Here is a 27,466-nt window from a genome sequence, read left to right as displayed (position 1 = left end):
CTCCATCACGCATAACGGGTACTTGGGAAGACAGATGCCATCACTCCGAATGTCCCCCCCTTCCTTCTTCTTCCCCAGCTTTATATGCTGAGCATGACACCATATGGTATGGGATATCCCTTTGGTCAGTTGGGGTCAGCTGTCCCAGCCATGTCCCCTCCCAGCTTCTTGTGCACCCCCAGCCTCCTCACTGGTGGGGTGGGGTGAGGAGCAGAAAAGGCCTTGACTTTGTGTAAGCCCTGCTCAGCAGTAACTAAAACAGCCCTGTGTTACCAGCACTGTTTCCAGCACAAATCCAAAACACAGCCCCATACTAGCTACTGTGAAGAAAATTAACTCTATCCCAGCCACATCTATACCCATCCATCAAGGTAAGACCACCATGAAGCATTTAAAGACTGCACCATGGTTCTATTACGCACTTTGTAAAAGCAGGCATTTAACATACAATCGTATCCTAACCTGCCCTCTTTTGCGACAAGGCAAGAGGTTTAGGTACCTAGAACTACAACTGTTACAAACGCAGGAGGAATAATCTACCTCAGCTCTACTGCTGAGAGCCATTATGCAAGAGCTGCTTCCTGACTTGCTTTCTGTGCCAGCACTGCGGTGATCAGCTTTGGCAATGGCACACCGCTCTGGGGCTTCCCCCCCTGCCGAACTATGGGTCAAATGAAATGCTGTTAAGGAACAGCTGAAATCTGCCTTAGTACAATTGTCTAAAATTGTAGCATGGATGAAATTTTTATTTTTAAACTGACAGATACAGTCTTTGATTGAAGAATAAAGTACTTTAGAAGAATTAATTAGAAGTCTAACAGTTAGGTAAGTAGCAATTATTTACCTGCATCTGGAATTAACCTGTACCACAGCAAAGTTCTGACTTGCCCAAATAATCATTCTGAATGCGCAACAAGCCAAGAATACAGCTCAGCTCTGCTTTCTTGGTTCTGTCATTTAACCAATTCCTCCCATGAAAGTCCCTGCTACAAAAAGTAGCAGCTACAGTGCAAGTGAACTTGCAAGGAGCAAATTTGTGTTTCCTCACAAGAGCTCAGGAACGATCAATGCAGGGGCCTGAAATAAAGGGATAATGTTAGTGGCTGATCCGCTCAATAGTTTAGTTTATATGATCTGGAACTGGAGCACTCCACCTAGGACATGGTATGAGACTGTCCAGCTGTGTGAGGTTTGTCTGAGCCAGGCTGCTTTGCATGAGACTAACAAACAGCCCACTTTGGCCTGTGCAGTGCCTGACCTTCACCTAGCTTAACCTAACATCGTTATGCTGCCTGCCCTCAGTGCAGGTGCATGCACTGATATGCTTAGGTGTATTCACAAAGGATGAATTTATTATCTTTTTTCCCCACTTCAGTGCACTTAAATTTATTCCTGAAACACAGAACAAAACATGGCTTCTCAGCAGAACAAAATCAACAGAAAGGTACACTTCTGTCACTTGGAAATAGTGACAGTTTTATAACTGCATGTTCATACAAAAAAGGCTTAATTGTAGGAAGTCATTTTATTGTTGAAATAAACGACTTATTTACAGAGATAGTTACTTTACACTTTTACAAAGCAGACATAATTCTTCTCAGAATTAAGTATCAAAACAGTAACAGATTTAGCACTGTCTAAATGCAGTTTATTCCAAAAACAAATCTACAGCAATCATTAGACTAAATCATACCAATCACATAATAAAATGCTGTCCCTTGTAACTACAACAGTATAAAAAGACTTTTTATCAGTCATGATCTAGTGGATTACGCATCTGCTATACTTCTTTCTTCTTGAGTATTAGTGGACCTACATTATCTCCTGTTAATTCATTGTGCTTGTTGTGGGAGCCATCACAGACAGGGAACTGGAAGAAAACATGCATAAGGAATTAGTATAGCTCTGTACAGCAATTGCATGGTGATTTTTATACTTCTTCCTATGCCAAGAGCACTTTGATAATGTTGCTAGTTCTTCCTACTATGTCCCGTTTCAACGTCAAACTCCCTGTCTCCTATCAAACATAGGACACATGTTACTAAGGAAAAAAACCCACTGGTAACTAAGTTTGTGAGGTCCTAAAATTGCTGTTCTTAGACACAAAGTTAGGGACAAAGCCTTTTCCATGGAAGAACAGCAAGCAAAGCAGCCATCATAGCCACAAATGGTTTAAGGTTGATTGTGAAACTAGTAAAAGTGCTCTTAATAGATTTAATAATTCACAATGAGAAAGTACTGTTTGAAGGAAAACTGAAACACTTTGCTGAAGTGATTATTCTGAAGGGAGAATAGTTGAGAGGGTTTCTTAGGTCCAGGGCAGATTTTTTTGTTGAAACAGGAAAGCATGCAGTCCAGAGAGGACAAAAGCAGAGTGCAGTCAAGATATTCAAAAGAAATTTAGGGTAGATAAAAATACCCATGTACATCTCTTTGACTTGGGGGATACGGACTATCCAAACCAGTCACCTACTGGCTGCTCTGGACCAGATGGGGATATGCTCTCCCTCACCAACACAGGTCCAGCCTTACTTTCATTCTAATATGAACAACTTTCTAAGCACTGTTTTTGCAAAGCAGAGTAGTTATTGTCTAGTTAGTTGCAATGTATTTCCAAATATTAAACAAGGCTGGCTTGATTTTAATCTACTCGCAGGTAGCCACTCTGTGTTTCTAGAAAAACTCTACTGTTTCTTACAAGTTTCTACAGTTTCTTTCTGCATGTAGATAGGTTTACAGTAGAGAAAAATAAGAACTGTGCCATTCTCAAAAGCCAGGAACATGTTCCACCTCCAGAGAAAAGCAACAGGTCAACATGTAGCAATTCACCACCGAAGCACTGATAAAAATATGCAAGTTTCAATCTCTAATCCTACAGTAGCACAAAGTGTCTTACCGTCTTAGAGCGCCAACACCTGCAGTAAGCTTTAGTGAGACACAGATCTTCAATGTTTATTTCATTCACTACTTTTGGATTTTCCTTCTGGATCTTGAGGTTAATCAAGCTATCCTTTTGCTGTTTCTTCTTGGGGAGGAACGGACGAACAGCGAGGTAACCCAGCAAGGCCAGCACACCCAGGAAAGGCAATAACCGCAGCCATTCTGAAACTAAAGACAGGTGGAATTTAGATTGGCTCTTGACACCACTTCAGTATGGTGCAGCATCAGCTACTCTCAAATAACTTAGGCTTAGGGTAGGGAATGGGGTTGCTCAGTCAGCAAGGCTCTGACAAGTCAAACAAGACTCTGTGGGTAAGTCTTAAGAAGAAAGACAACCCAGATTAAAACCTGGGTTTTACTGTAGCCAAGGTAAAAATTTGACTCCTAGAATTTAATCTGAAGTTTAATTTTAACACTCTAGAAGATGACTCAATGGACAAGAATAAATCCAAAACAAATAAAAGACATACTGAAATGAGGAACCCTAAAATTACAGGGGTTCTGCTCACCCAAGGTAAACCAGCACTGTGTACTAGCAAACTGGGCATGATTACATGCAGTAAGTACATTCAGTGCTGGTACCTTAACATTCTGTATATGAAGAACTATTCAGTAAGTTTTGTAATTCAATCTTTAATTGCTTATTTCAGATTTTTAGCTTCTTGAAGTTTTCCTCATTTTATTTGTTCCAAGTTTTTTAGAAACTTTTGGTAGAAATTATACAGATTATTAGATAAGCACTAGCAAAACCTTCACCAATCTTTTTGGTTTTATTTTTCAGAACTCTGTTTGCTCAGGGATCTGCCACCAGCTTCTACAATGCACAGAGAAAGAAAGATTCCTGAGATCAGGTAAGTGAAGCCACAGAAAATTGCTTTTTACCAAGCTGAGGAACTTCTTTTAAGTACAGGTGAAAAATTCCAGTATCCTCTGCAGACTTAGCTGCAGAGGATAAATCATCTAGACATACTGGTGAGACAAAGACTCACTGGACTTTTTAAGAAATTCATCAGCACCTGGCATAAGATCTATATATATTAAAGGTGGATCCACTTTTCCAGCAAAACATGCTGTGACAATACTCCAGTGTAATTTAAGTACCACGGTGCAACAAAGGAGAGTGCATTTTTCTAAATTTCTGGAGAATACATTAAATCTAAACACTCATATAGAAATGGAAGAGAGTAAAAATATTTTAAAATGAGAAACAAAGAAGTGTAATGAGCTGGAGCACAAATAGCTGCACAAGCACTTCGTAACACAAGACACTGTAATCAAGTTCCTCTTTTAAGCTATTTAGAATCAGAACATAGCAAAATTTTGTCCTACAGTTTGTTTTTCAAGATTAAGATGTACAAGAAAGGAAATGCAATAGAGCAGGCTAAGGATGCTAGGTAGGTTTCTGTGATGAAATTACCGCTCAGAAAATTCTCAGAGAAACATAGCTTTCAAAGTACATTATTCTGTATAGCTTGATTTTATTTGTAATAACGGAGCACATGTTCATGCTAATACTTTTCCAGTTAGAACACAGTGGCTTTTTCTTAATAATTTGAATTTTCTGGAAGTACACCACGTAATGAAAATACTTTGTGGGACTAATTTTATGTTCTTTGAGCTTTCTATAGCCTCTGAAGTGAAAACCACACTTACTGCATTTATCTGGGAATGCACCACAACTGTATAAATGCTAAATGCACTGCAAGAACTTTCAGTAGTCTTTCTACACCTACACTTGCAGCGGTCCCTACACACAAGTGACAAAATTTGCTGAGTCACTGCAATAGACTAATCTCTGTTGCTCTTTTCTCAGTTCCCCCAACAAGCTGTAAGCCCTAAATAATAACAATTAGCACTGAGATACTTAAACATTTTCAGTTACACAAAATACTGATTTTCCTGGACAGCAGTGCCTGTTTCTTTTCTATCATTACTGTTCCACAACACCCTGTCAATAGGAATCCAAATGCACTTGCTGACCTTACATGAAGGACTGACTTGGAATGTACTTTAGAAAAGAGGAAAAATATTTGGTCACTGAAAAGAACTTCCAAATTGAGTATCTAACCTGACTGTTGGCAAAGAGGTGGATCTCTACAAAGCTATGCTGAACTCCAAGACAAAACAGACGTTCCAACAGGTGCACCGTAACCAGAAGCAGGGCACCTATCAAGTGTGTGATGAATACAACTGGGCTAAGATTGACACACAAAAAGGAAATCTCGCATCAGAATTAAACGTCGTTAAAAGAGACCAGCAACATTACAGCAAGTGGCATCTCAATACAGCTTGAAACTCCACAATATGACAAAAAAAAAAAATCAGAACAGTAGTCATGTCTATGCGAGACTCATAACCAGTTGGGTTCACCCAAATGAAATGGGAACATGATAGCTGTAACCTCTGAAAAAAGAAATTAGGAAGAAACAGGAATAGGAAGTACAAGGATATTATTTATCATGGTTATTATTTAATATTTGCATCATGCTAACTGCTGATACAGAGTTTTGTCCTCACTAGCCAATGATTTCTTTACGTATTTCTAATCTGGGAGTCTATGGAAAGCCCCCAATTACACCAATGTGTACACTAATCAAACTGACTTGTTATTGCCAAAAGACTGCCAGAAGCTCATACTTTTAGATGGAAAAATCAACATGACCATGCTTCTAGGCCATGAGACACATGATACTGTCACAAAGTAAAAAAGTCACAGATCTTTGGACTGAGTGGGTGGGGATGGGAGAAAAGCTTCAAACAAATGCAATGATGTCTTCCTACAACTGTAAGCTGCTCCGTGTTTTTGAAGCCATTCATACCTTTCTGAAGCAGATGTAAGGCAACTCACAAGACTTGTTTATTTTCACAGCTGATAACTCAGAATTCAGCAATTACATTGATTCTGGAGATTCTTTATCAGTTCTGCTGCATGGGAAGAGGCAGTCTTTGGAGCCAGAAATGGAGAGTAGAGTATCGAAGAGGTTAGTCTTCAAACTTGACTTGTGTTAGACAGAGACCGATCCCAAAGATAAGTCCTGGAAAGTATCAGGAACATCACTGAAACAGGAATGCCCACAGAATTCCAAGAAGCTGAGGCCATGGACCATAGGCCACAGTTAAATTTTCAAGGAGAGGTTGTCTTAACATTTAGTCCAACAGTAACAAGTCCAAAAAAATAAGATACACATACACTGTGAACAGAAAGGGACTGGCCAGCCACTGACAGCCAAATCAAAGCAAGTGGTCCCTGCTTGTCTTTCACCAACTACTCCTTTGATATCTTTCACTTTGATTTATGTCTTAGCCAATTTCTGTGGAAATGACCCTATGCAGACCCAAAAGCAGCTTCTTAGAGTAACAGCTCAACCGCAAGCCAAAATTTTAACAAGTATTAGCTACCAGTCAAAATTAAGATTGGAACTGTGATTGTATATTCTCTAAACTGATGAAATTCTTCATGCAAATTCAAATTACTTACTGTGAGAGACTGAAAGAGTTAATGTCTCAAACATTGTGGCGACTTCAGGCGCTATTTGCATGGCAACAGCAGGTTGGTGAGCACAGGGTGGGGGAGAGTGAGAGCGGGAGCAGGACGTGCGGGAGAGCGTGTCAGAAGATGCGTGGTTCCAGGTTCTGCCGGACCTTACCATGTATGGCCAGAGATCACACAGAGTTGATCTGAGGAAGGGGCTTGCAACTGCCCGAGAGACCCCTCGTGACCACCCCCCTCCCCCAGCGCCTGCGCAGAAGATTGAGAACTTTCTAGAACAAGAACCATGTAAGTCCTGAAGGGGCGTACCTGGAGGCGGGGATTAGCTCATAAAAGACATGCCCCCCCCCAGGGAAGCGCATGCACGCCCACCACTGGAGGATTGCCACGTCTGTCATCGTCATCGCAGGATCCAAGGGTGGTGATACTTTTTCTTTCTCTTTCCTCCTCTCTTCTCCTTTCCTTTTCTCGCTTCTCTCTTCCTCTACTCTTCCAATATAAGCAAGTTTGGGATAAATTGTGACGGGTTGCCCAGAAAATAGCTCCATTGCCAAATCGCCTTTGTTCGTTCATTGAGCTCACCAGTTCATTAAGTTTGTCCACTTGTGGAATTCGCCAGTTAATAAAGTTGCTGGCCAGACTGTTCCTCTGAGTCATTGTCGTGACTCTACTGACCACGCGGCTCTGCCGAGCAGAGATTGGCTTTTGTCGGTACACAAACCATCGGGGAATCGAAAAGATTCACCCCTCTCGCAACCCACTGAGTGGGGCGAGACATTAATTTGGTGTCAGAAGTGGGATTCCCCGACTTGATCAGTGAGAGGAACAGGGAGGGGATATCGATTGAGTCGAGAAGGGAGGACACGAATCGGCTGAGTCGAGTCCTCCGGCAGATAGATGATCATGGCTTCCCGGGTTCAGCCTGATCTGGACTGCTCCCCTTTGTTAGAGTTGTTAAAAGCTGTTGGTTTAGGTGTTTTAGTAGCTGCGCTGATGGCAGTGCAGAAGTATAAGTGCACGGTAAAACGGGCTGAGCGGGAAGCGAGCGAATCGTTACAAGATTTGGTTAAAAGCTTGCAAGTGGAGCTGGAAGCTGAGTGGAAAAAATGGGATTTGCTTGAACCCTTGCAAGCGGAGCTGGAAGCTGAGCGGAAAAAACGGGTGCAAGCGGAAACAGGAGCGAGTAGGTTGCAGAATCAGTTGCGCAATCCTTTTGTCAGGGAGCGCGGGTTGCGGTCGGTGCTAGCGGAGGCAGGATCTGGAGAGCGAGCATGGGCACTCCGGTCTGTCTAAGGAACGCGAGCTAGTTGATGGGGGGGTAGGTGGCCACTACTCCTGGGAGGAAATGGAACAGGCAAAGTGCCAACATGACGAGAGAACTGCTCCCCAACTTCGCTCACTTATTAAAATGGAATTTCAATATGAAGGGGGTGCTGATAGCGCGCCAGAAATCATAACAAAAGAAATACCCTATAGTGCAACTGAATTGGCGAAATTACACGATAGATATAGTAGGCTCCCTAGAGAAACGAAGACGGAATATGTGTGGAGGGTCTCCCTCACGGGGGGGGGGGGACACACGACAGAATTAAACTTTCCGAGGAGGAGGCGCAGGGATACTGGGGTCCAGGCGTGTTTCTAACTGTCCCCAACACTCGAGCCCCCTGGTCCCTCACTCAAAGGGTGGCATACTGGGCTGGAGGGCTAGACCCCTTGGAACAGGGAGATCCGGTGACCATCCCCACTCCAGGACTGGATCAAATTACCGAGAGTGTGCAGAAAGCTGTCTGCCTCCAGCTCGTGCATGGCCGGCACTTAATACCCCATCAGCCCTCCCCGATGTTGCTAAAAGCTGACCCCAGTCAAATGAAACCCCTGATAAAGGGCCTCCCTGACCCCCTGAAGCTACATGCCATACAAATCCAGGACCACCTAAGGGTAGCGCTCCCAATTCAGGAGCGTTTAACAGAAATGCTAACGCCAGGGAGAAGCCAAACACAGTCCACTCCGGCAGAATTCCCCCTCACCTGGTGAGGGGTTGCGCAGGAGCTGATCAATTATAGCCGCAACATGGGAATCTCCGGAGGGGAACAAAGGGGTAAAGCTGCAGTTAGGAGAACCGGATTAGACAATCGGCTTTTAAAAGGTCTACCTGTCGGAAGACCTCCTGATAATCCCTCGCTTTTAAAACCGGTCCGAAAAGGGACCGACTTTTCCTTTTCTTTTCCGGGGGAGAACCAGACCATCGCCTGCTAAACCATAGCAATCTTGTCAGAGGAGTGCTGGACCTCGATGAGTACTGCCAATGTTGTAATAATAGCCCTAATATGTATCTACTATTTCTCACATGGATGGTGGTCCTCCTCTCTTCTGGGAAAGGAGGACATGGCGGGGAGTGGAAACCATATTCCTTAGAAGCTTGTGTGGGAACCAATTCATGTGTTTACTAGAATCTGGAAGGGATATGTGTTGCCCTTCCCCAGTCAACCAAACAAAGACTGATATTTGGTGGTGGTGGTTTTTGTTGCATTGCCCAATATTATGTATAACTTGGAAAAGTTCTTAACTATAACACTGGTCCTGGGGACACCCCCCCCCCCAAACCTGGCTCTTGGAGAGAGTAAGGGTTCTGATAAGGGACACGTGTATTTGTTGGGGTTATCCTTCCCGCGGATATAGAAACCGGGATGTTCCGTGCAACAAGACTTATGGTAGAGTCAAGTATTGTAGCATACCCTGTACACACTACCCTTTGCAGAGCCTGCTGCTCACTGCAAAACCTGACATACCTGTAAAATTAGCATATCCCCAGCCCCCTTGGGACTAGTTTCGGGATGTTCTAACAGGAAATTTTATTCCTGCTTAACATTGAAGTATCACGCTGGTCTGAAATGTGGATTAGTCATCCTATCCTTATGCCCATCTCGTGTTTTCAGTTTCACCGCCCCTCCCTGGCGAGTGCATTGGGAAGTGGCAGAAGCCCCAAAAAATTCGATGTTGAATTTAAGTGATGGAGAATGTTGTATAACATTGTCCATCTCACAACTCCAGTACTACTACACTCTACTACTACTACACTCATGTCAGTACTACTATAGAGGCAGCACGGACCAAAATGAAATAAATTGCTGACCAAGCTGCCGAACTATTTCGATCACTCCAACCAAAAGACTGTTTCGACGGGCACGCACCCGGATCTTGGTTCGCTTCCCTGCTACAATGCTGGGGAGTCACAGGGTGGGGGAAATGGTTAATTCAAATTGGAATAACCCTGTTGGCGGGATTCCTGTTCCTTATGACTGGCATAGCTATTGTTTAATGTATGATTACCCGTTTGCTTGCTTCTGCTTTCGTTCTCTTTTCTCCTGCTGTTCACTATGTTCATATCACCACCCTGGAAGACAAAATCAAGGACCCTCCACTAACTCTCGTTGGAAATGTCAAACTGTGTCTTCTTGATCTTCTCTATGTGAAAATCGTCACCCTGGATGAAGATTATATAGACAATGTTTGAGCCACGGGGTGGTGTGAGAGACTGAAAGAGTTAATGTCTCAAACATTGTGGCGACTTCAGGCGCTATTTGCATGGCGACAGCAGGTTGGTGAGCACAGGGTGGGGGAGAGTGAGAGCGGGAGCAGGACGTGCGGGAGAGCGTGTCAGAAGATGCGTGGTTCCAGGTTCTGCCGGACCTTACCATGTATGGCCAGAGATCACACAGAGTTGATCTGAGGAAGGGGCTTGCAACTGCCCGAGAGACCCCTCGTGACCACCCCCCTCCCCCAGCGCCTGCGCAGAAGATTGAGAACTTTCTAGAACAAGAACCATGTAAGTCCTGAAGGGGCATACCTGGAGGCAGGGATTAGCTCATAAAAGACATGCCCCCCCCAGGGAAGCGCATGCACGCCCACCACTGGAGGATTGCCACGTCTGTCATCGTCATCGCGGGATCCAAGGGTGGTGATACTTTTTCTTTCTCTTTCCTCCTCTCTTCTCCTTTCTTTTTCTCACTTCTCTCTTCCTCTACTCTTGCAATATAAGCAAGTTTGGGATAAATTGTGACGGGTTGCCCAGAAAATAGCTCCATTGCCAAATCGCCTTTGTTCGTTCATTGAGCTCACCAGTTCATCAAGTTTGTCCATTTGTGGAATTCACCAGTTAATAAAGTTGCTGGCCAGACTGTTCCTCTGAGTCATTGTCGTGACTCTACTGACCACGCGGCTCTGCCGAGCAGAGATTGGCTTTTGTCGGTACACAAACCATCGGGGAATCGAAAAGATTCACCCCTCTCGCAACCCACCAAGTGGGACGAGACACTCAATTACATTCTCTTCAGAACTAATAAGCAGTTCTATCCTAACTGTTTTCTGCTGTTTGCTTGGGTCTCTTAAGGGTGTTCTCATTGCTACACAAACAAAACACAAAGGACTCCATGCACCACTTTAATATGTCTATTAACTTGTTCAGCAGGTATGAAGGTAGAGAGATGACAGTCCTTTTAGCAACATAGCACACTTTAAATAAATTAAAAGCCAAAGCTATGGGTAGGTTAGTAAGCCTCTCTGCAAATGACAAATTCATTGTTCCAATGGGCTCTGCAGACTCTGTTATTATGGTATCACCCTTCTTTCCCTCAGTACCATAAAAGATGATCCACAAAACTGTCCTCTTCCTTCCTGGCAGCTTGTTACATTGAAGTCCCTCTTAACATGCAGGCCAAGTGTTAGACAGCTCACACAGGACTGTGTCATGTTTATGGAAAGACGACCAGCACCTAGATTCTTACATAAACCTTGAAATTCTGACCACATGCTATTTTGAGGTGAACGTCTATGCCATTTTAATGACATGTACCATGATAAAAAGCAACGCCAGCATGAGACAACACTGTTCATTTCAGCGAACTTGAGAAGGGGGGGGCGTAAAGCAGCTATGACAAGAAACTGAAAGAGGCTTCTGAGCAGCAGCAGCACGACAATTTAGATATCCACTTTCAAACCCAAGGTCAAACATTCTTTCCTTCTTCCCTCATTGCTTTTACCTTCAGGAGTTCTGCACTGGATGTTAACAGTCTTCCTCTCTCCAAGCAAGCAGTTTTCCGTTGTGATTTGGTGAGGTCACCACAGACAACAGGTGTCTCAAGATTTTTAATCAGCACACTATACAATAGCCTATACAAAAGGATCCTCCCTATACTTTTGGTCTCTCGTTTCTACAACTGATGCACTACAAGAACTGAAGTTGCATCTGCCTGGAAGCTAATGACGGTTTACAGAAGCAATAAAAGAGCTAACAAGCAAAGCACTGCACTGTTCCAGATTTGGGTTCTGGCCTGCCTTTGCGAACAAGTTCTATGCTAGCTGGTGTTTATAGTGCTGGTTCCTAAGTTCAGTAGATGCCACCAAAGGACAAATAGTAAAGCACTTGAAATATTTTAAGATCAGTATTATTTCTCACCTTCCAAACAGAAGCAAAGAAAAATGCTTGACATGTTTGATATGTCATTTGCCAAAGAATATGCTCCTCTGTAATTTGTAGTAGTAGTAAACACAAAAGAGAATATTAATCTAATCTTCTCTATTGTCTATTAGTCTTTCAATAATAGTAATTCAATAGATATGATCCTGTAAGTCGCTGCTGCAAAATAACTCCCAGAATTGGGAAGCCCCTGCTCTTAGAGGCTTATGACTTTAGGACAGGACAGACTAAGGCCACAACAACAATATAGAAGAGGCGGCACTTGCTGAAGCAATCTGGTTTTCTCAGATGAAACTTCAGACTGACAGCAGCTCTGACTGCAGGTAACTACAAAAGTCTTTAATGAGCAGTGAGGTTTCAATGACTTTCAATAACTTTTAAGCACCAAGAGAGGATAATTTTTTAATTTAGGTGCCTAGGATGTGGTGTCCTATGATTTCCTTCTGAAAAGCCCGTTGCATTTACCCTATGCCATAACTTTAAGCACCTTGTACAGTTTTGCTGGTTTTTCCTCCATTTCCATTCATACCCACCTTAAGAGGAAGATATAGAAGTATGAGGGCAGATATTAGTCTAGTCTAGCTGACTGTTGAAAAAAATTAAAACAGTGTCAAAATGTTGTCTCTATAGCTATGTATTTTTAATTGTACCTGTTTCCCCTTTTTAGAGTGTTTAGCACAAGACCAGTCAAAGAAATCACTAAGAATTAGAGGCAGTGGATTTTTTCAGGTACGCTCATTAAATCCTACAGGTCTCAAAGCAATTTCTGACTCAGTTCCTTCTTTTACCTTTGTTTAATATTTTTGGGACTGACATTTCCCATGTTTGGTCTCCACTTAAGGTTTCAGTTGTTTGCTTCTTGCCCTCCCTCCAAATTCAAGGAAGTACCTGTCAATGGGGTAAATAACATGACAGCAAAACAGTTCTCCCCCATTGACCATTCTGTTAAAAAATAAAAAAGTTCTGACCAGAGGTTTTCAGAATAAATTATATTACTACTATGTAGTGTGAATAAATACAGAGACTGCACAAATAATCCTGTTACAGAAATATACGTCTGGACAAGCGAAGCAAGAAGAGGTAAAACTCAAGCATTACTAAGCTTAACAAGTTTTAAGTACAACTTGTGGATAAAAAGGCAATGACTGAAGTAGGAAACTGCCAAATGCTAGGAATATGAGAAGCTGCACTGTTCTGTAGCTTGTTGTATCCCCTTCCTCTCAACTTTGTAGCAGGTGAATTTCTCTATTCGGTAAATATAATTAACAGCATTTTCAGATGAGAGAGTAGTTGTGGGGAAAGAACAGTTCATTTAAAATAAGTTTCCTTGTTGTGGGAAAGATAATGGAACTTTAAGTTTACAAGCAGCATAAACATGCTGGGAAAAAAGTACTCAAACCTGGTTTTAAATAAATTGTGCCTGTTCTAAATTAAATCATTTTCCAGCACTATTAAAGTCATATAGCTTAGTGCTGCAAGATAAACATATAAGGCTGATTCTACACTTTGAATACTTTTTCTATTTCCACAGAGTTTCTGTTAGAGCATTCCTCTTCTTTATTCTCACCAAACTAATCTTGTCATTTGACACTACTTAAGGTTCTACCTGTATTATCACAGCTGAGCCTGGGCTCTGATAGTTCCAGTTTGCAAAGCACTGAAATGCAATGAATACCTAAAGAATTTGCTAATATTTAGTTTTCTTTCTTGTTCACTCTGTGATAGGGCTATGATTAATGAATATTTCACTCCCTCACCCAGAAAATACTTATAAAAATGATTAAATAAAACCCCCTAACTTTGTGTACATAGCAGGCTCCCAGAAACAGATTTTTTTTTTAATCAGTATAGACGCTCTCTTTAACCTTTTAAGCAAATGAAGAGGCAATGTTTTAGGCCTTCAGCTAAAATCCCATTTTCTGTACGTGCACGGCCTCTGACTTGCTGGAATTTGCACAGAGAGGAATTTTAAGTACAGTACAAACGAGCTGGGGCCGAGGAGCCTGGTACGTTTTACTCTATCGCTACATTTTATTCTGAGTGTTATCATCTACCTCACATGGCATCTTTAACGTCTTGTCGGAAAATTTTCCTGCTGTAACAGTCTAACGGCGATTTAACGTTCGAGGTTCCACCCTCCTGTAACAGATACCTAACTTGTTTTGCACGGCCGGGAGAAAGCGAGCGATGCCTGGAGCGAGGAGTGAAAGTCGCAGTCCGACATGGGGCAGGCCCGGGGGACATGCCGGAACCCAGACGGGCTCCAGTGTCAGGCAGAAGCGCGCCGCACCCCTCACGCCACCCGCGGGCGCCGGGGCGGGAAGGGGGTCACGGCCGCCGAGCCCCCCCGCTCCCCCCACCTACCTGTGAGGCGGATGAAGCCGCCGACGCTCTCGGGCAGCGGCAGGCGCTTGAGGTACGCGGGGAGCTGGACCTTGACGATGCGGGCCAGGCTCTCCAGCACCATGGCGGCTGCCGTTAGAGAGTGAGGGAAGCGCACCGCGACCACCAACCGCCCCCGACACGGCGACCCGCGCGCTTCCTCGGGCTACTCTCGCTGCGCATGCGCCGCGGGGCGGGGCGACGCCGGTGCCGGCCCCGCGTGCTCATGCGCTCAGAGATACAACCGCTGCCCCTCCGCTCGGGCCGCGCTTCCTGCGGGCGCCGCGGGGGGGCGCTGCCGCGCGGGGGCCGGGAGCGCTGCCGCCGCGAGGCGGCGCGCGGGCGGCGCCGGCCGTTACAGCCAGGAGGGAGCGGCGGCGCGAGCGGAGCCCGGTGGCCAGCGGGGCCGGGGCGGGGCGGGGCGGGGCGGGGCGGGGCGGTGGGCGCGGGCCGGCGCCGCGGCCGTTGGCAGCCAGCAGGGCGGCTCCTGAGTCAGCCGCTCTCCTGAGGCGAGGGGGGCAGCGCCCGGCCTGCGGGTCTGTGGTGGTGGTCGCTTGGGCCTTGCTTCGCCTGCGCAGGCCTCACTTGAAGGTACGTCTAGGGAGGTGAGGAAGTGCGACTTTAATAAAGTGCGGCTTATGATATATAGGCTATATATGACCTGTCATCACCCTGTTGTGTTAAAGTTGCGTTTCATGTCGACAATCTTAAAAATAATGAAGTAAAAGGCTGAAAATTTTTCTTCATATGAACGGTGTTTTTCATATAGTATCATAACTCTTCTGAGGTGGGATAACGTGAGTGCTGAGAGGCTTAATGTTACAGGCAGAGGCCCATCCGCCTTGTGCTTGGCAATAGTTTGCACAGAACAAGCTGTATCTCTGAGCACGTTACTTAATTTTATTTCATTTTATGTCAAGGAGACTGGCTATTTTGGCATAGAAAATTGCCCCTGTGTAGCCGGGTGAAAAAATGGGAAGCATGCAGCCATTCCTGATCAATTTAGACAATCCAGCCAGACCTGAAAACTCTTGCATTAGTCCGTTGGTCACAAGTCCAACACCATTTGGTTCAAGAAGCTTTGCTACTGTGAGTGAACCCATCCAGTGCTAATAGCATATAGCACAGAGCACAAGCATCTTCACGAAAGCTGAAGCAGCGCAATCCTTCTAGAAGACGTATCTTCTTCCCTATGTGATCTTGACTGGAGCACAGTTCTCTCTCCTCCCTCAGCGTACAGAAACCACACCATGTCTGCCCATATCAACTGTGCACTTTTCCTGCCAACCCAGAATTGGTAATTAAGAAGTTCTGAGGTAAGTTAACAGGGTTGAGCAAAGCAATGAAAGAGTAATTACAGGTATTTCTTGAGTCAGATGAACCCACTGGTCTGTCTTTGGCTGAATCTACTCAGCAGTCATGTTTGCCTTGTATTGACTAGGATATACAAGCTCAGTGGTAGATCTCTTTCAGTAGTTTGCTTTAATGATTGATTCGGGATAATCTTAACCAAAAGATAAAATCATCGTAAAGAACTAAGGCAAAAAGCCAAATACTGAAACCCAGGTTTAAGACAAACAAATCCAGCTTGTTTGTGCTTCTGGCCTGAATATTACTTTTCTACGTGTGACCCTACATTAACATTTCCTGATGAATCATCTTGTTTAGCTAGTGAGAATATTCCTGTGATGTCAGAGTATCTTAGTTCCCTGCCTCACCTAAGTTTATCCTTGTAATGACTACGTCTGATGTCCTAAGATGATTCCTTCTTGTGTAGGCAAATGTCTGCTATTAGACAAGATAATGAAAGAGCAAAATGCTTGATTATTCTGTAAAGATTACAAATCAGATGTCATGATGTAACCTTGTTTGTGAAATTTTCTGAGGAAAGAATACATAAGGCTGAAGATACATAAGGTAAATCCTCCAGCTCTCAATCAAACATCTTCACATTGAAATTGAGAGCCTCTGTCCTTCCGTCCTCCTCCCTTTCTTCTGCTCTTCCAGCCTTCTCTGGATGCTAGCTGTGATACTGGGAGCACAGCTGACATTTCACTGAAGCTCCTGAGCCCTGCTGTGCTGCCTTTGATCAGCGCTCCACTCAGCACACTGCTAGACAATCTGCACGTGTTGCAGAGAGGAGCCGTTCTCACTGCGCTTTGCCTGTCTGCATATGTACCAGTTGACATGAGTGATGAATGGTTTTGGTATATGAAAGGCTGAAGTCATAGATTATGGAAAAACTATAAAGAAAATGAAGCCTGAATGAGATTCTTAACTGAAGGGGAGGCAAAAGATGGTCTTTAGAAATCCAGTTTGAACTGGGGCTCAAGAGATGTGTGTTCACTCTCCAACTTGGCTGCAGACTTCCTGTTTGACTTAAGGGGAAAAATGTAAGCTGCAGGCTTGCTCAGTCCTGCAGAAGAGAACAGGGTTTTATGCAGTAGTCCATCTTCAGGGACCATATTACAGGGTCAGAACTTAAGCTCAGTCAACATCAGGAGGTTTACCAGGCAGGTGTGACTTCTGCCTTCTGTTACATACATTTAACACCCTATGTGGATGTTCTTATTCCATGGGCAGATTGCTTCTTCAGGATTTTATCATCATTCTTTTCAACCTTGCCTCAAATCTCAATGCTGTTGGGTATCTGGAAAATTTTCTAGCTTTTTGGGGGACAGGAATATGCAACAATTTGTTCTTGCATATTTACCTTCAGTTTGTGAACTGTTAAAAAGTAGAGATTGCCTCTGCTTATGTGTTTCATGCTGAAATTGGCCACTGAAACTCTGGTATTGGGTAGGATATATAGGAGTCGCCATAGTAAAAATAACAGCACAAAAATCCCAAGCATAGATCCTTGAACAGAACCTACGTCACCGACACTGAAATATGATTATTGCTTTCAGCAGTAGGTATCCTCTACCACTGGGATTTTTCATCTAGCAAGAACATTACAGATAAGATGGAGCATGGAGCCCGCATGAGGAGATCTACGTAGTTAGTGCTAGCTCAGGTCTTTTACGTGGAATTCCCAAAACACAGCCCAAAAGAGAACCAGCCCAATTAACTTACTACTATGCATGCTTTGATGAGAATGGTAGAAAAGTTTGTGGCACAGATGCAGGTCATGCTTGGCAGAGTTTATTCTGCCAAGCACAATGTCACTAAAACATAGTTGCATTGGTCCAGCTCACCGTAGAAATAAGAGTTGCCTTCAGCATCCACAAGGTGGTTGGTCCTGGTCCAACAGACTGAGCATAGGTGAAAAGAAGCTGGTTGTGTTCCTCCTCTTGTTACCCTCAAAAATTGCTTAATTTCCCTGTGCCTTTAATTCAGCTGTAAAATGAGATAATAGTTACCGATCTGTCTAGAACACTAAGATTTGCAAAGGGAAAGAACATTTATAAATTATATTTATTTATTTTATTTTACCAAGTACACACCAGTAAGGATAAAAGATGAAAGGTTCTGAGGTAGCAGACACAGAGGTAGCAGTCCTTCCATCTCTAAAACAAGCCTAAGTAGCCCAGTAATTTGCTCAGCACTCTTTCATGGTAATGAGCTTTTCTATCAACAGGATGTCTCATGTTGTTAAAACCATTTTCTTGGAACTGGCATTGCCATTTTCCATACTGAGCGCCTGGAATAATCTCTGCAGCCGGCAAAAGTACTTTGTCAACTAAAAACTATCCTGTCACCAAAGGGCTGGCTTCTGTGATCAGCAAACACAAGCCTCTGTGTAGGAGGAAGCTAGATCTCTCCCTTTGTATTCGAATCATTTCACAATGGGGTTTGATTAGCTGCTGTTCCTGCTGTATGCAAAGATCTCTCTCTCTTCCACTTCCCCAAAAGCAAGCAAAATCACTACACCGCAGAAGGACTGTAGGAACTGTGATTCATTTCATGCGATGTCTCCATCAGTTAGTTATGCAGCACTGTCAACACCCAACTATTAAATAATTAAATCTCAAAAAATAAGGAGACTGGCTTAAAAACGTAAACCATAAGACCATATATATGAAGTTACTTTCCCCTATTTTATGCTTATGAACATTGCAAACAAATTGCAATTGCATTGCATGTAGGTTACGTTTTCATTTCTTATTTTTACTTCCAGAGACTTAATTGCCTTTAGAAGAAAGCTGAGATTGTCATGCTTTCACTTGACTCTGAGAACTGGCACCTTAAGTGGCTTCTGCTTCTGTAAATATCTACTATTCTGTGGTGGGCAAAGTGTTTGAGAGGAAACTAAGTTAAGGAAACAAATCACATTTATAATAGAATCAATAGGGTAATTTTGTGGTAGCATAATTTTCATATTATAAGATTACTACTAAATTAACATGATATTACTTTCTAATCTAACAAATGTCCAAGAATTTTATAATATAACTATTATGTTTTGAAAGCAGGTGCTATTGTAATTGCCTAAGTAACTGCAGTGTCCCACTAATAGCATGTATTATTGTTGAGTTTTAAAATTCCCTGTGGTTTAGAATGCTATTTATTGTCGCAGATTGCAGCAAATTAATTTGCGAAAAGTATGAAAACAGGAATGTAAAGAAAAATGGTAAGGTTTCTAAGAATTGGATCAAGTTCCAACATGGCAACTTTGTGCATGAGAGAACAGAGCTGTAGACACTGTTTTTATTTAGTCAAGAAAAATACCACACTTTGATCTCTCATCCACAGGTTTAATATTTTAATTTCTTTCTCTGACTACTACTGCTGGGGAGTGGGAAATGTTACCCGTGAGTTGGATATGAAACAAAGTTGACGAAAACCCCAACTCAAAAAAGCATAGGTGTATTCAGTGCTAACTTCCTAGATATCCCCAGATAAAGTTCAGTTACTTTCTACTTACATTGTATGTTTTTTCCAAGTTGGAATTGTGTTTTTATGCAATGGTTTAGCACTGCTCCACATCAGTGGTTTCTACAGCTACTATAGTATTTGCAGAAATAGCACCAGATGAAACTATGAATATCTAGTCAGTTACACTGTTACTGATTTCAACTGCCTTTATTTAAAGCATAGAAAGTAACAAGTTGTATGACATGAAACTATTGTAAGTAACATCAGTCAAGTAACACTATCATGCACAGGGAAGTACACAGTAAATATAATATTGCAATGAGTTTTAAATTTTGACCCATTACATAAATCATCCAGTCTTTCCATCCACATTAGGTAGCTGATCCGATATGTACTGCTCATGAAGATCCAGGCTGATCTGATCGCTGGTCGCATACAGACTTGCACAGAATTGGAACTTTATTGGCTTCCAGGGAGTTGCTAATTCACAACAGTTTTACTCAAATCAGAACAAGTATCCTTAGGATTCACTAATGTGTTCATAAAAGACCAGATACGTTACTGATTTGTGGCAGATTCTGCCTGGTTTGTTGCAATAAACCAGGCTGCAAAATCTCCAAATTGTCCCCTGGGAGGAAGCTGCAGTGATGGAAAACAGATACATCCTCCCCTACGCTAAAGGACCTACAGAGGACAAAGCCGACATAATCTGGGAAGTACACGCTGCTAAATGAACAGACATGAACTAAAACCACTATCAAAACACTGCAAGCTGCTCTCTTATGATGGGAATTCCAGGGGAAAGAAGCTATATATGTCAATATATTCTCAGCAGGGGACCACTCACCATTCCCGTTTAAACTGCATTGATCTTTGCTATCAGTGAAGACTGTATATCCTTGACCAGGCAACTAAGGGTATATTTGTTCCCTTAGTACTTCATTCCCTTGGCGTAATAGCTGTCACTGAAAGATATTTCCTTCATTTTGGAAGGCAAAGGTGAGAATGCCACAAGGCTAATTCCTGTGATGCAATGTGCATTTGTTGGCAGTGGCTAATTATAGCACAGAAAAACTACCAGCTTCCCCTGCTGAGGACAGAGTACGTGATGTCTGCAATACGACTGCACTCTGCTCTTAAGTTCTTCCTGTGTCATGATGCCCACTGACACTGCAGTAAAACAGCAGTTTATCATTCCTTCTCAGGCTGCTGTGTAACAACAGCACTGTGGAGATTTCTGAGCCTGTTTTCCCTTTTCAAGGTTAGCCAGGTCTGGCATTGACAACCCATATTCCTTCTCTGTCATCTCACAACAATAAAGAAGAGCAAAACCAAAAAAACCCAAACCACTATGCCTGTTCAATTTCAGGCAACAAATATATGTATAATGGATGGAGATGAAAGCAGGGAAACAGTGGCTATCTTGATTCCAAGGTAATGACATGGAATAGTACCACAGCAGGTAAATAAGATTAATATGGCCTTTTTTATACCTTAGGAATGCTTTTTCTTTTCTATTTTTTCCAGGTACTCCTTGACCTCTGGACTGCAGGTCAGTTATAGCACAGCACACTTCCAGATCTAGGTAGATGGCTATTCCCTAGAAGATTTGTAAGTTACTTCCTCACTTACTTTTCAGGATATTGCCAGAACTTTATATAAATTCTGTACTTCACCCCAGTACAGGGAGCTGTAAGGTCTGTAAATACATTTTTAAAAAAATCAGTTTCTTTTTTCCCTTTGAATCAGCAGAGAAAGCAACCAACACAAAAAGTAGGATATAAACGTATCACCTCAAAGTTTACAAAACTTACTTTGCAGGAAATGTAAGCCTAATAACTCTGAAAGGTAAAAATTAAATGAAAAATAAATACATGGTAATTAAGAGGCATCCATCTTGAACAATATGCTAGGAGAGTGCTTTTGGAAACTAGGAAAAGATCCTAGTGCCCCCTTTTTTTAGAGCAGGAAGTCTTTTATTGAAAATTAGTCTTGTCATAGGTGTCTATAGTTAATTTATTAAGATGCTTGAGAACGTTTTAAACTCCTTCCCCAAGAGGAATTAAATTTTTTTTTTCAGGTTTTTTTTACACTTTTATGTGAGTTATTTTGACAGCTTCAGGGACAGGAATGTTATAATTATTCAGAAAACTGGTATGATAGAAATGGATGCCACACGTAGTCCCTCAAATTGCCTGTCAAATATGATTTGATACTGTCAAATATCCTGAACGATGTAAGGGTAAGTGTATCATTTAGTCTCCAAGTACCTGAGTTCTCCATGCCTAATTGCAGCAGTGTTTGTTTTTCTAATATGGGAGCTGAACAGAGATCATAAAATCATTTAACTTAGGCCACCAAATAGTCAGGAAGGGCTAAGAAATTATCTTTTTCCCTGTTAACTTGAATTTAAATCACTATGATTGAGAAAATTAGTATCTTGGATCCCACTACCAACTCCTTAAGCCAGTATTTTTCGGTGGTTTTTAAGATGATGTCCCGTTATCCGAAGCAAAAAGAATTGCCGCCCTCATTGTGTTTATAAAAACGGATTAACATCTATTGCTTGTAAAAGTGACAAATCTATGCAATGTTTCTTGAAAGGCTGAAAAGCATGCTTGACCTTGAAGAATAAAAGTCGCCAAGAGTGCAGAAGCTAGGTTGCCTTTGCTTTATAATTTGCAAAATTTTCAACAACTTGCCCACACCTGACCATGTTTCATGACTACCATGTGTGTCACAACCCACCCTTTCAGAAATACTGCCCTGATCCAACCCCCTAACCATAATGATGAACAGTGTAATAACTGGCTAATTTCAGTATTGGTGATTTAGAGTCATCAACAACATTTCCTGAATTACAATATGACAGCAAACAAGAATAATATTCCTTCCTTCTAAGAGATATATTTGGCTGTAATTACCTGGATATTTGAGGTCTAAGCAAGCTCTTGGACATCTTATGGTTAACTGGGACATACCAAAAACTGAAAAGATCAGCCAGATCTTTAAAGATGAGGTTGCTCAAAAGGACAAAAAGAAAAGTGAAATGAATCCTAGTACCACATGATAGTTGGCTAGTTAAATGCATTGTCTAAATACACAGCATATAGTCCTGTCAGTTCAAAGACAAACAAAACAAACAAAAAAGCCCCTGAAGTATTTCTGTGGACTTTCTTATTTACTTAAATCATTATTTTAAATTAAGTCAATACAGCATCAAACAATTAAAACACTGCAATGTACAAGACTATGTAACAATTTCCCCAGGGAACCATAGCATTATATTGTATTAAAGGGGGGGGGGGGGAGAGAATGTTCTACAAGGGAAAAAAGCCTCTAATGAAGAGTGACAGAAAGTCAGCCTGCTACCTCTGCTGAAGTGTAATGTTTATTTAGCTACAAATATGGGAACGATTCACCAGCAGGACTGCCTCAGAAGAAGGGGAAATGGCCAAGAAAGGTAGTTTGCTGTGGGCCATTTGGGAATTCAATGGTACTAGGGCTCCAAAGTCAGAGAGGGTCCCTGCCCCAGGTCTTCTGGAAACACTGGCTGATGTCTGTGGGGGAACCCCCTAGGATAAAAGGCAGTTTATACTTCAGTATAAAGTACACCATCAGTGTCCTGATTAGCTCAGGCTAACTAATTCCCCGTAACTCTAATCCAACAATGAAAATTGTACTTAGCACATAGCAAGCCAGGTGAATGGAAGCCTACACTTCAAATCAATCAACGCAGCATGTTGTGAAGTCTGAACAGCCTTGCCTGTACTAGGGAGCCTGTGAAATATGTTAGCTAGCCTGTTTGAATAATTAACTTTAATCCTTAGCATTTTATCTGGATTAGTGACTTTTATAGTGTATTAGGTATACTGGTCAAATCATTTGTTAAACCCAAACACTCCTCAAAGGTTGTGGTTTGCTTAGTACATTTGCATCCTGGAACAAGCATTGGAGGAGCAACCGAATTAGGATGGTCCAAATCTGACTAGTAATCAATTACGTCAAAGTAATAAAAATGGACATATCTTGAAAGCACTTCAGAGAGTCCTTTGATGTCTCCTTTAGTAAACACAATAGGCCAAATTAAATACTGCTGAAAACTGCCATAAGAGCTTGGTCATTTTCAGTAACAGTATAACTCCTACAGACTTAGCATGCAGTCTGAAGGCAGCCTGAGGGGCCAAAAAACAGGTATAACAAGGAAAAGCAACCACCTCCAAAGGGATGGGGTAAAGTAGGTCACCATTAAACACCTTTTTGAAGAGATCTCCACCTGATGTACCCTGGACTACTGAAATTGATAAAACTCTGATTTGCTCCAGAGAGGGGTTTCACCTGCTGAATTCAGCCTGTGTTACCTTATTTTAGCAACTGTGACTAATTGCTTAGCCCTTCGCACCCCTATTTTAAGATGCTATTTTGCCATGTATGTATATAGTATCTATGTTAACTCAGGAATGTAAAGAATTCATACGAAAAGAAAACAAAGGTAGCTAGTAACTGCATGACAACAAAACTTCTCGCTTTTCAAAATGGGCATCATAATTACGCCGTGCACGTGCTCATCTGAGTTTCATGCTTCAATATCCATAGGGCTGAATCAGCACAGAAAATGAACATTCTTGTTGACACAAACTGCTGCTGACTTGAAAGGAATATCTTTTTCATTTAGATCAAATGGTAGTTTTACTGGGAAAAAATGAATACTCTGTGTGAATACTAATAAATATTCAGAGGAATTTTCAGAGATTTCATTGTTTATGTCTGTGAAAATAACATAATGAATTTTATGTTGTCAAAACTTTCTTCTTGTAAAATAGCTCTTATTTTCTGTAAGGATATCAAGAGAAGAGAAAAATCTTCTGTAACTGAAAGAAAACTATGTTGTCAGTATGAGGCTAAAAAAATGCTAAACAATGAAGTGCTAAACAAAATCCTGAAGACCAGAAGATTTTGTGGGGAACTTTGGTCTGTTGATCTTGGTGTAAGTTACTGAAGTATTTTATATTCTTGTGAATCCCACATGACCTTGTGCAAGTCATAAAACCTTAGCATGCCATTATTCAATAAAGCACTCAAGCCTTTCACTGGGACTCATATGTGGACTTAAACATTAGATCTTACAACTGCCTACATAGAGCAGCAATAACTTAAAATGGGTTAATGTAGGGACTCAGTGTTTTGCCTCATGACCTAGCAGTGAGACAAAAAGCACTACTATACAAAGGAAACGTGTGGAACAGCTTGGAAATTGTTTCAGTGAGAATGTTGGAGAGGCTGTCGAAGAAACAATGGGAGATGAAGAATTGCCAAGTTGGAATATAAGACAAAAAGTTACCTTTTATCTGATATTCCTTAGAAAGCTAACTGCTACCTAACACATTGACCTTGGGCTGGACTCCAGATATGAAAGGGTTTTGCTACCTCTTCTTCCCAACAGGAGACATAAAGGTCCCAGATGTAACAGCCAGGGAACTGAGCATGCAGTACAAAGGCTGTAACTATGACCTTGCCATCCTTCTTGAAGGTAAGAAGCCCCCGGCTACACAGGAAGGGCTGCTGGCCTTTGGTGTTTAAAACACAGATCAGGTGGAACCCAATGGCATCCCCAAATCTGTTTTTCTTTCACTGTCATCTAATGGCACTTGGGTTGGCAAATTCAGCCTTTTTATTTGCTGTGTTTAAAAAAGCCAATGGAACAACCTTCTGTGCTCTTATGCTTTGTGGTCTCCACTGAATCAAAAGGGTCCCCAATAAGGTGAGTTTTGCTCAGATTAAAGACAGATTTGACTGCAAGCTTGATTTATGATAATTAAAGGAAAAACAAGTTGGACAGGATGCTGAAGAGAAAATTGAGGCCTGGTAATACATGCAAACAGGGAGAAGCTGTTGTTGTTGTTGTTCATCTTCTTAGCACTTTGTTTTCCAGCAGCAGAAGCTGTTGTGTTTTGTCTCCTCCAAACAGGAACTAATAATGATCTACCGGATGGACTAATAAGAAGAATGTCTTGCTTTTGTTGAAGTAATGTTTTTTCTTTCCTAAAAAGGAAGATCTTTTTGGAAACATTTTGCATCTTGTTTCCCCCTTTCCTCTCAGATATAGGAAGCATCCTGTATGGAATGCTGCTTGGTGTCCAGGGTGCTGGGTTGCTCCACCTGTTTTGAAGACAGGTAGAATAGCATGCTCAAAATGTAAAAATGGCTGGTCTCAGGCCAGCAGAAGTGAAAAACTGACACCGATGTGCAAGCAAACTACACTAACCTTGAAACTAAGGCTGGGCTGTTTTTCCCTCAAGTCCCCTCTGTGCTGAGGGGAAGTGCTATAACAATATATCAAGGCAATCTCCATTCAAGCTTGCTCTGCTGGACCATCACAAAGCAGCTGGCAAATTCAATGGACTGGCAAATCCAGCCTTCGGAGGTTATTGACCACGTTGCTGCACAAGGCTCTGTAATGTCGTAATTGAAAAAGCAAACAAAATTCAAAGACGGAGTGAGCTGGTCTGTTCTCAGTATTTTTGTGCAAACTGTTTATTACCATGCCACATCTACTGAGCTATTTTGCATAATAAACCTCTGAAAATCTAACCCAACTCCACTACCATATGAGGATTAGACATGGTAATACCTCTCTTCAGCCACTTCTGAGGATTAGCTTCAAAAATCAAATTAAAATGAAGCAAACCCAAATAGACTGGGTAGTTCCACAATAAGTTGCAATGCCCATATTCAATAACCAACATCTGTGCCTCTTGCATTTTATATTACTATATGAGGTATCTGTGCACATAGCATTATAGTACACCTGCTATATGGTAAAGGTGAGAAACTCTTTGCGTATGGCACATCAATATATGAAGGTTACAAGGCCTTACTTGCCTGAGTATTCCTACTGAAGTAAAAAATCTATTTGAGTTTGGTTTTTTCCAAACACTGAGGGGAAAATATATGATTTTTAGGTCACAATTTGAAGAAAAAGAGGTGAGGGTGAGAAGTATAATGTTCTCCAAGCAGGACTGTGTGCTGTGACTTGCAGAAACAGCCACAGAACTGTGAATATGCATCTTGTTTTTCATTCCTACACAAGCCATTATTTTTTATTCTTTTTCTCAAGTGTGTTCAAAGGTAAGTATTTAAATTGACGTTTTTGTTTTAAAAAAAAGACCAGTGAGTGTAATAAAGTGTTTGTCTAAACAGGTATACTAAAACAAAATATGCAAACCTGTTTCTGAGCAATGGCTATAAACAACAGCTATCCAATACATTTTAAATTCTATTTGGGGTCAAATGCTAATAGAGATATTGATTTTAACATGTAACTGTTGAAAGGCACACAAACAAAACTTGATTTACCAGATTAACAATTCCTGTTGTCTTAAATTAGCAGGGAAAATTACACACTGTCAACAATATGTTTGTGCTGTTCTTCATTCCTTTCATTATACAGTAAAATACGAATCACAAGCCAGATCAAAACTCTTAATATAGAGTCATATTAGAGGTCATTAATCTCAAATAATAATTAAAAATGTGGAACTGGAATACTGTTAAGTACCTAAATCTCCTGAGATGACAAACAATAATGAAAAAGTTCAGGAAGTTTGTAAGTAATTTACAAGGCAGAGGAAGATGCCTGTGACAGAAAGATAGACACGCTGGTGATTTGGAGCAGTTTAATAGCATCCATAATCCAAAGCGGGCAAGGAACAGCAAGGTGTTTTTCAGCAATATTCTTGATTAATATTGTAAGAACATTAATGAAATAGTTTGGGACTACACCTTCTGAATATGCTGTTCAGTACAATTAAAATAATAAGCAGATAATGAAGACTACACAAGGAAGTTGCTAGGAATGGTTTAGGTGATCACAGAAAGAAAACTGGACTTCACACGTACACAGCATTGTTTTCTCTCTAGCCTGTACATGATAGGAACGCTAAAAAACTATGGCAGTCCTACCACAGTACTATTTTTTAAATAAAAAAAGAGCATTGCTCCCCTAATTCACTGCTGGCTATTCTCAAGCTTCATAGTGAAAACTTTGTTACACAATCAGGTTCTCTGAACATGCTGCCCTCTCCAGACAAGTAATAATTAGCATCCTAGACAGCAAGAAAACTAACAGTAGTGCAATAAAGGCACTATAATGAATGCAAACTCGGTTCAGTGCAATGGATTTAGCTAATTATGTATCCATACTCCCTGGACAGCAAATGCCATGTTTATTAATACGATATATCCCCTCGTTACAGCAGAAAGGCAGTCTGGCAATCTTTCTCTGCTTGTTACTTCACGAAAGTGGAGTAGGAGTCCTTCCCCACATACACAGCTACGCATAGATCTACACAATTTGTTAC

At 41.8% G+C, this 27,466-nt stretch overlaps 1 protein-coding gene and 1 long non-coding RNA gene across 2 annotated transcripts; one reads left to right on the top strand and one right to left on the bottom strand.

The window, feature by feature from the left end:
• Positions 1-166: 166 nt before the first annotated feature.
• LOC142409309 (uncharacterized) lies at positions 167-7,219 on the top strand. Its single transcript, XR_012775567.1, has 3 exons — positions 167-825; positions 3,722-3,791; positions 5,810-7,219. It is a non-coding gene; the product is annotated as an uncharacterized LOC142409309 (long non-coding RNA).
• CISD2 (CDGSH iron sulfur domain 2) lies at positions 1,507-14,487 on the bottom strand. The gene is made up of 3 exons (XM_075500655.1): positions 14,271-14,487; positions 2,897-3,108; positions 1,507-1,870 (listed from the first exon to the last, which is right to left on the bottom strand). The coding sequence occupies exons 1-3, from the start codon at positions 14,371-14,373 to the stop codon at positions 1,781-1,783; spliced, it is 405 nt and encodes a 134-aa protein (XP_075356770.1). The 5' UTR covers positions 14,374-14,487; the 3' UTR covers positions 1,507-1,780.
• Between the last annotated feature and the right edge of the window lie 12,979 nt (positions 14,488-27,466).

The sequence above is a fragment of the Mycteria americana genome, chromosome 4 (genome assembly GCF_035582795.1).
Source record: "Mycteria americana isolate JAX WOST 10 ecotype Jacksonville Zoo and Gardens chromosome 4, USCA_MyAme_1.0, whole genome shotgun sequence".
NCBI classification, from domain to species: domain Eukaryota; kingdom Metazoa; phylum Chordata; class Aves; order Ciconiiformes; family Ciconiidae; genus Mycteria; species Mycteria americana.
This window is presented reverse-complemented; position numbering and strand designations above follow the sequence as displayed.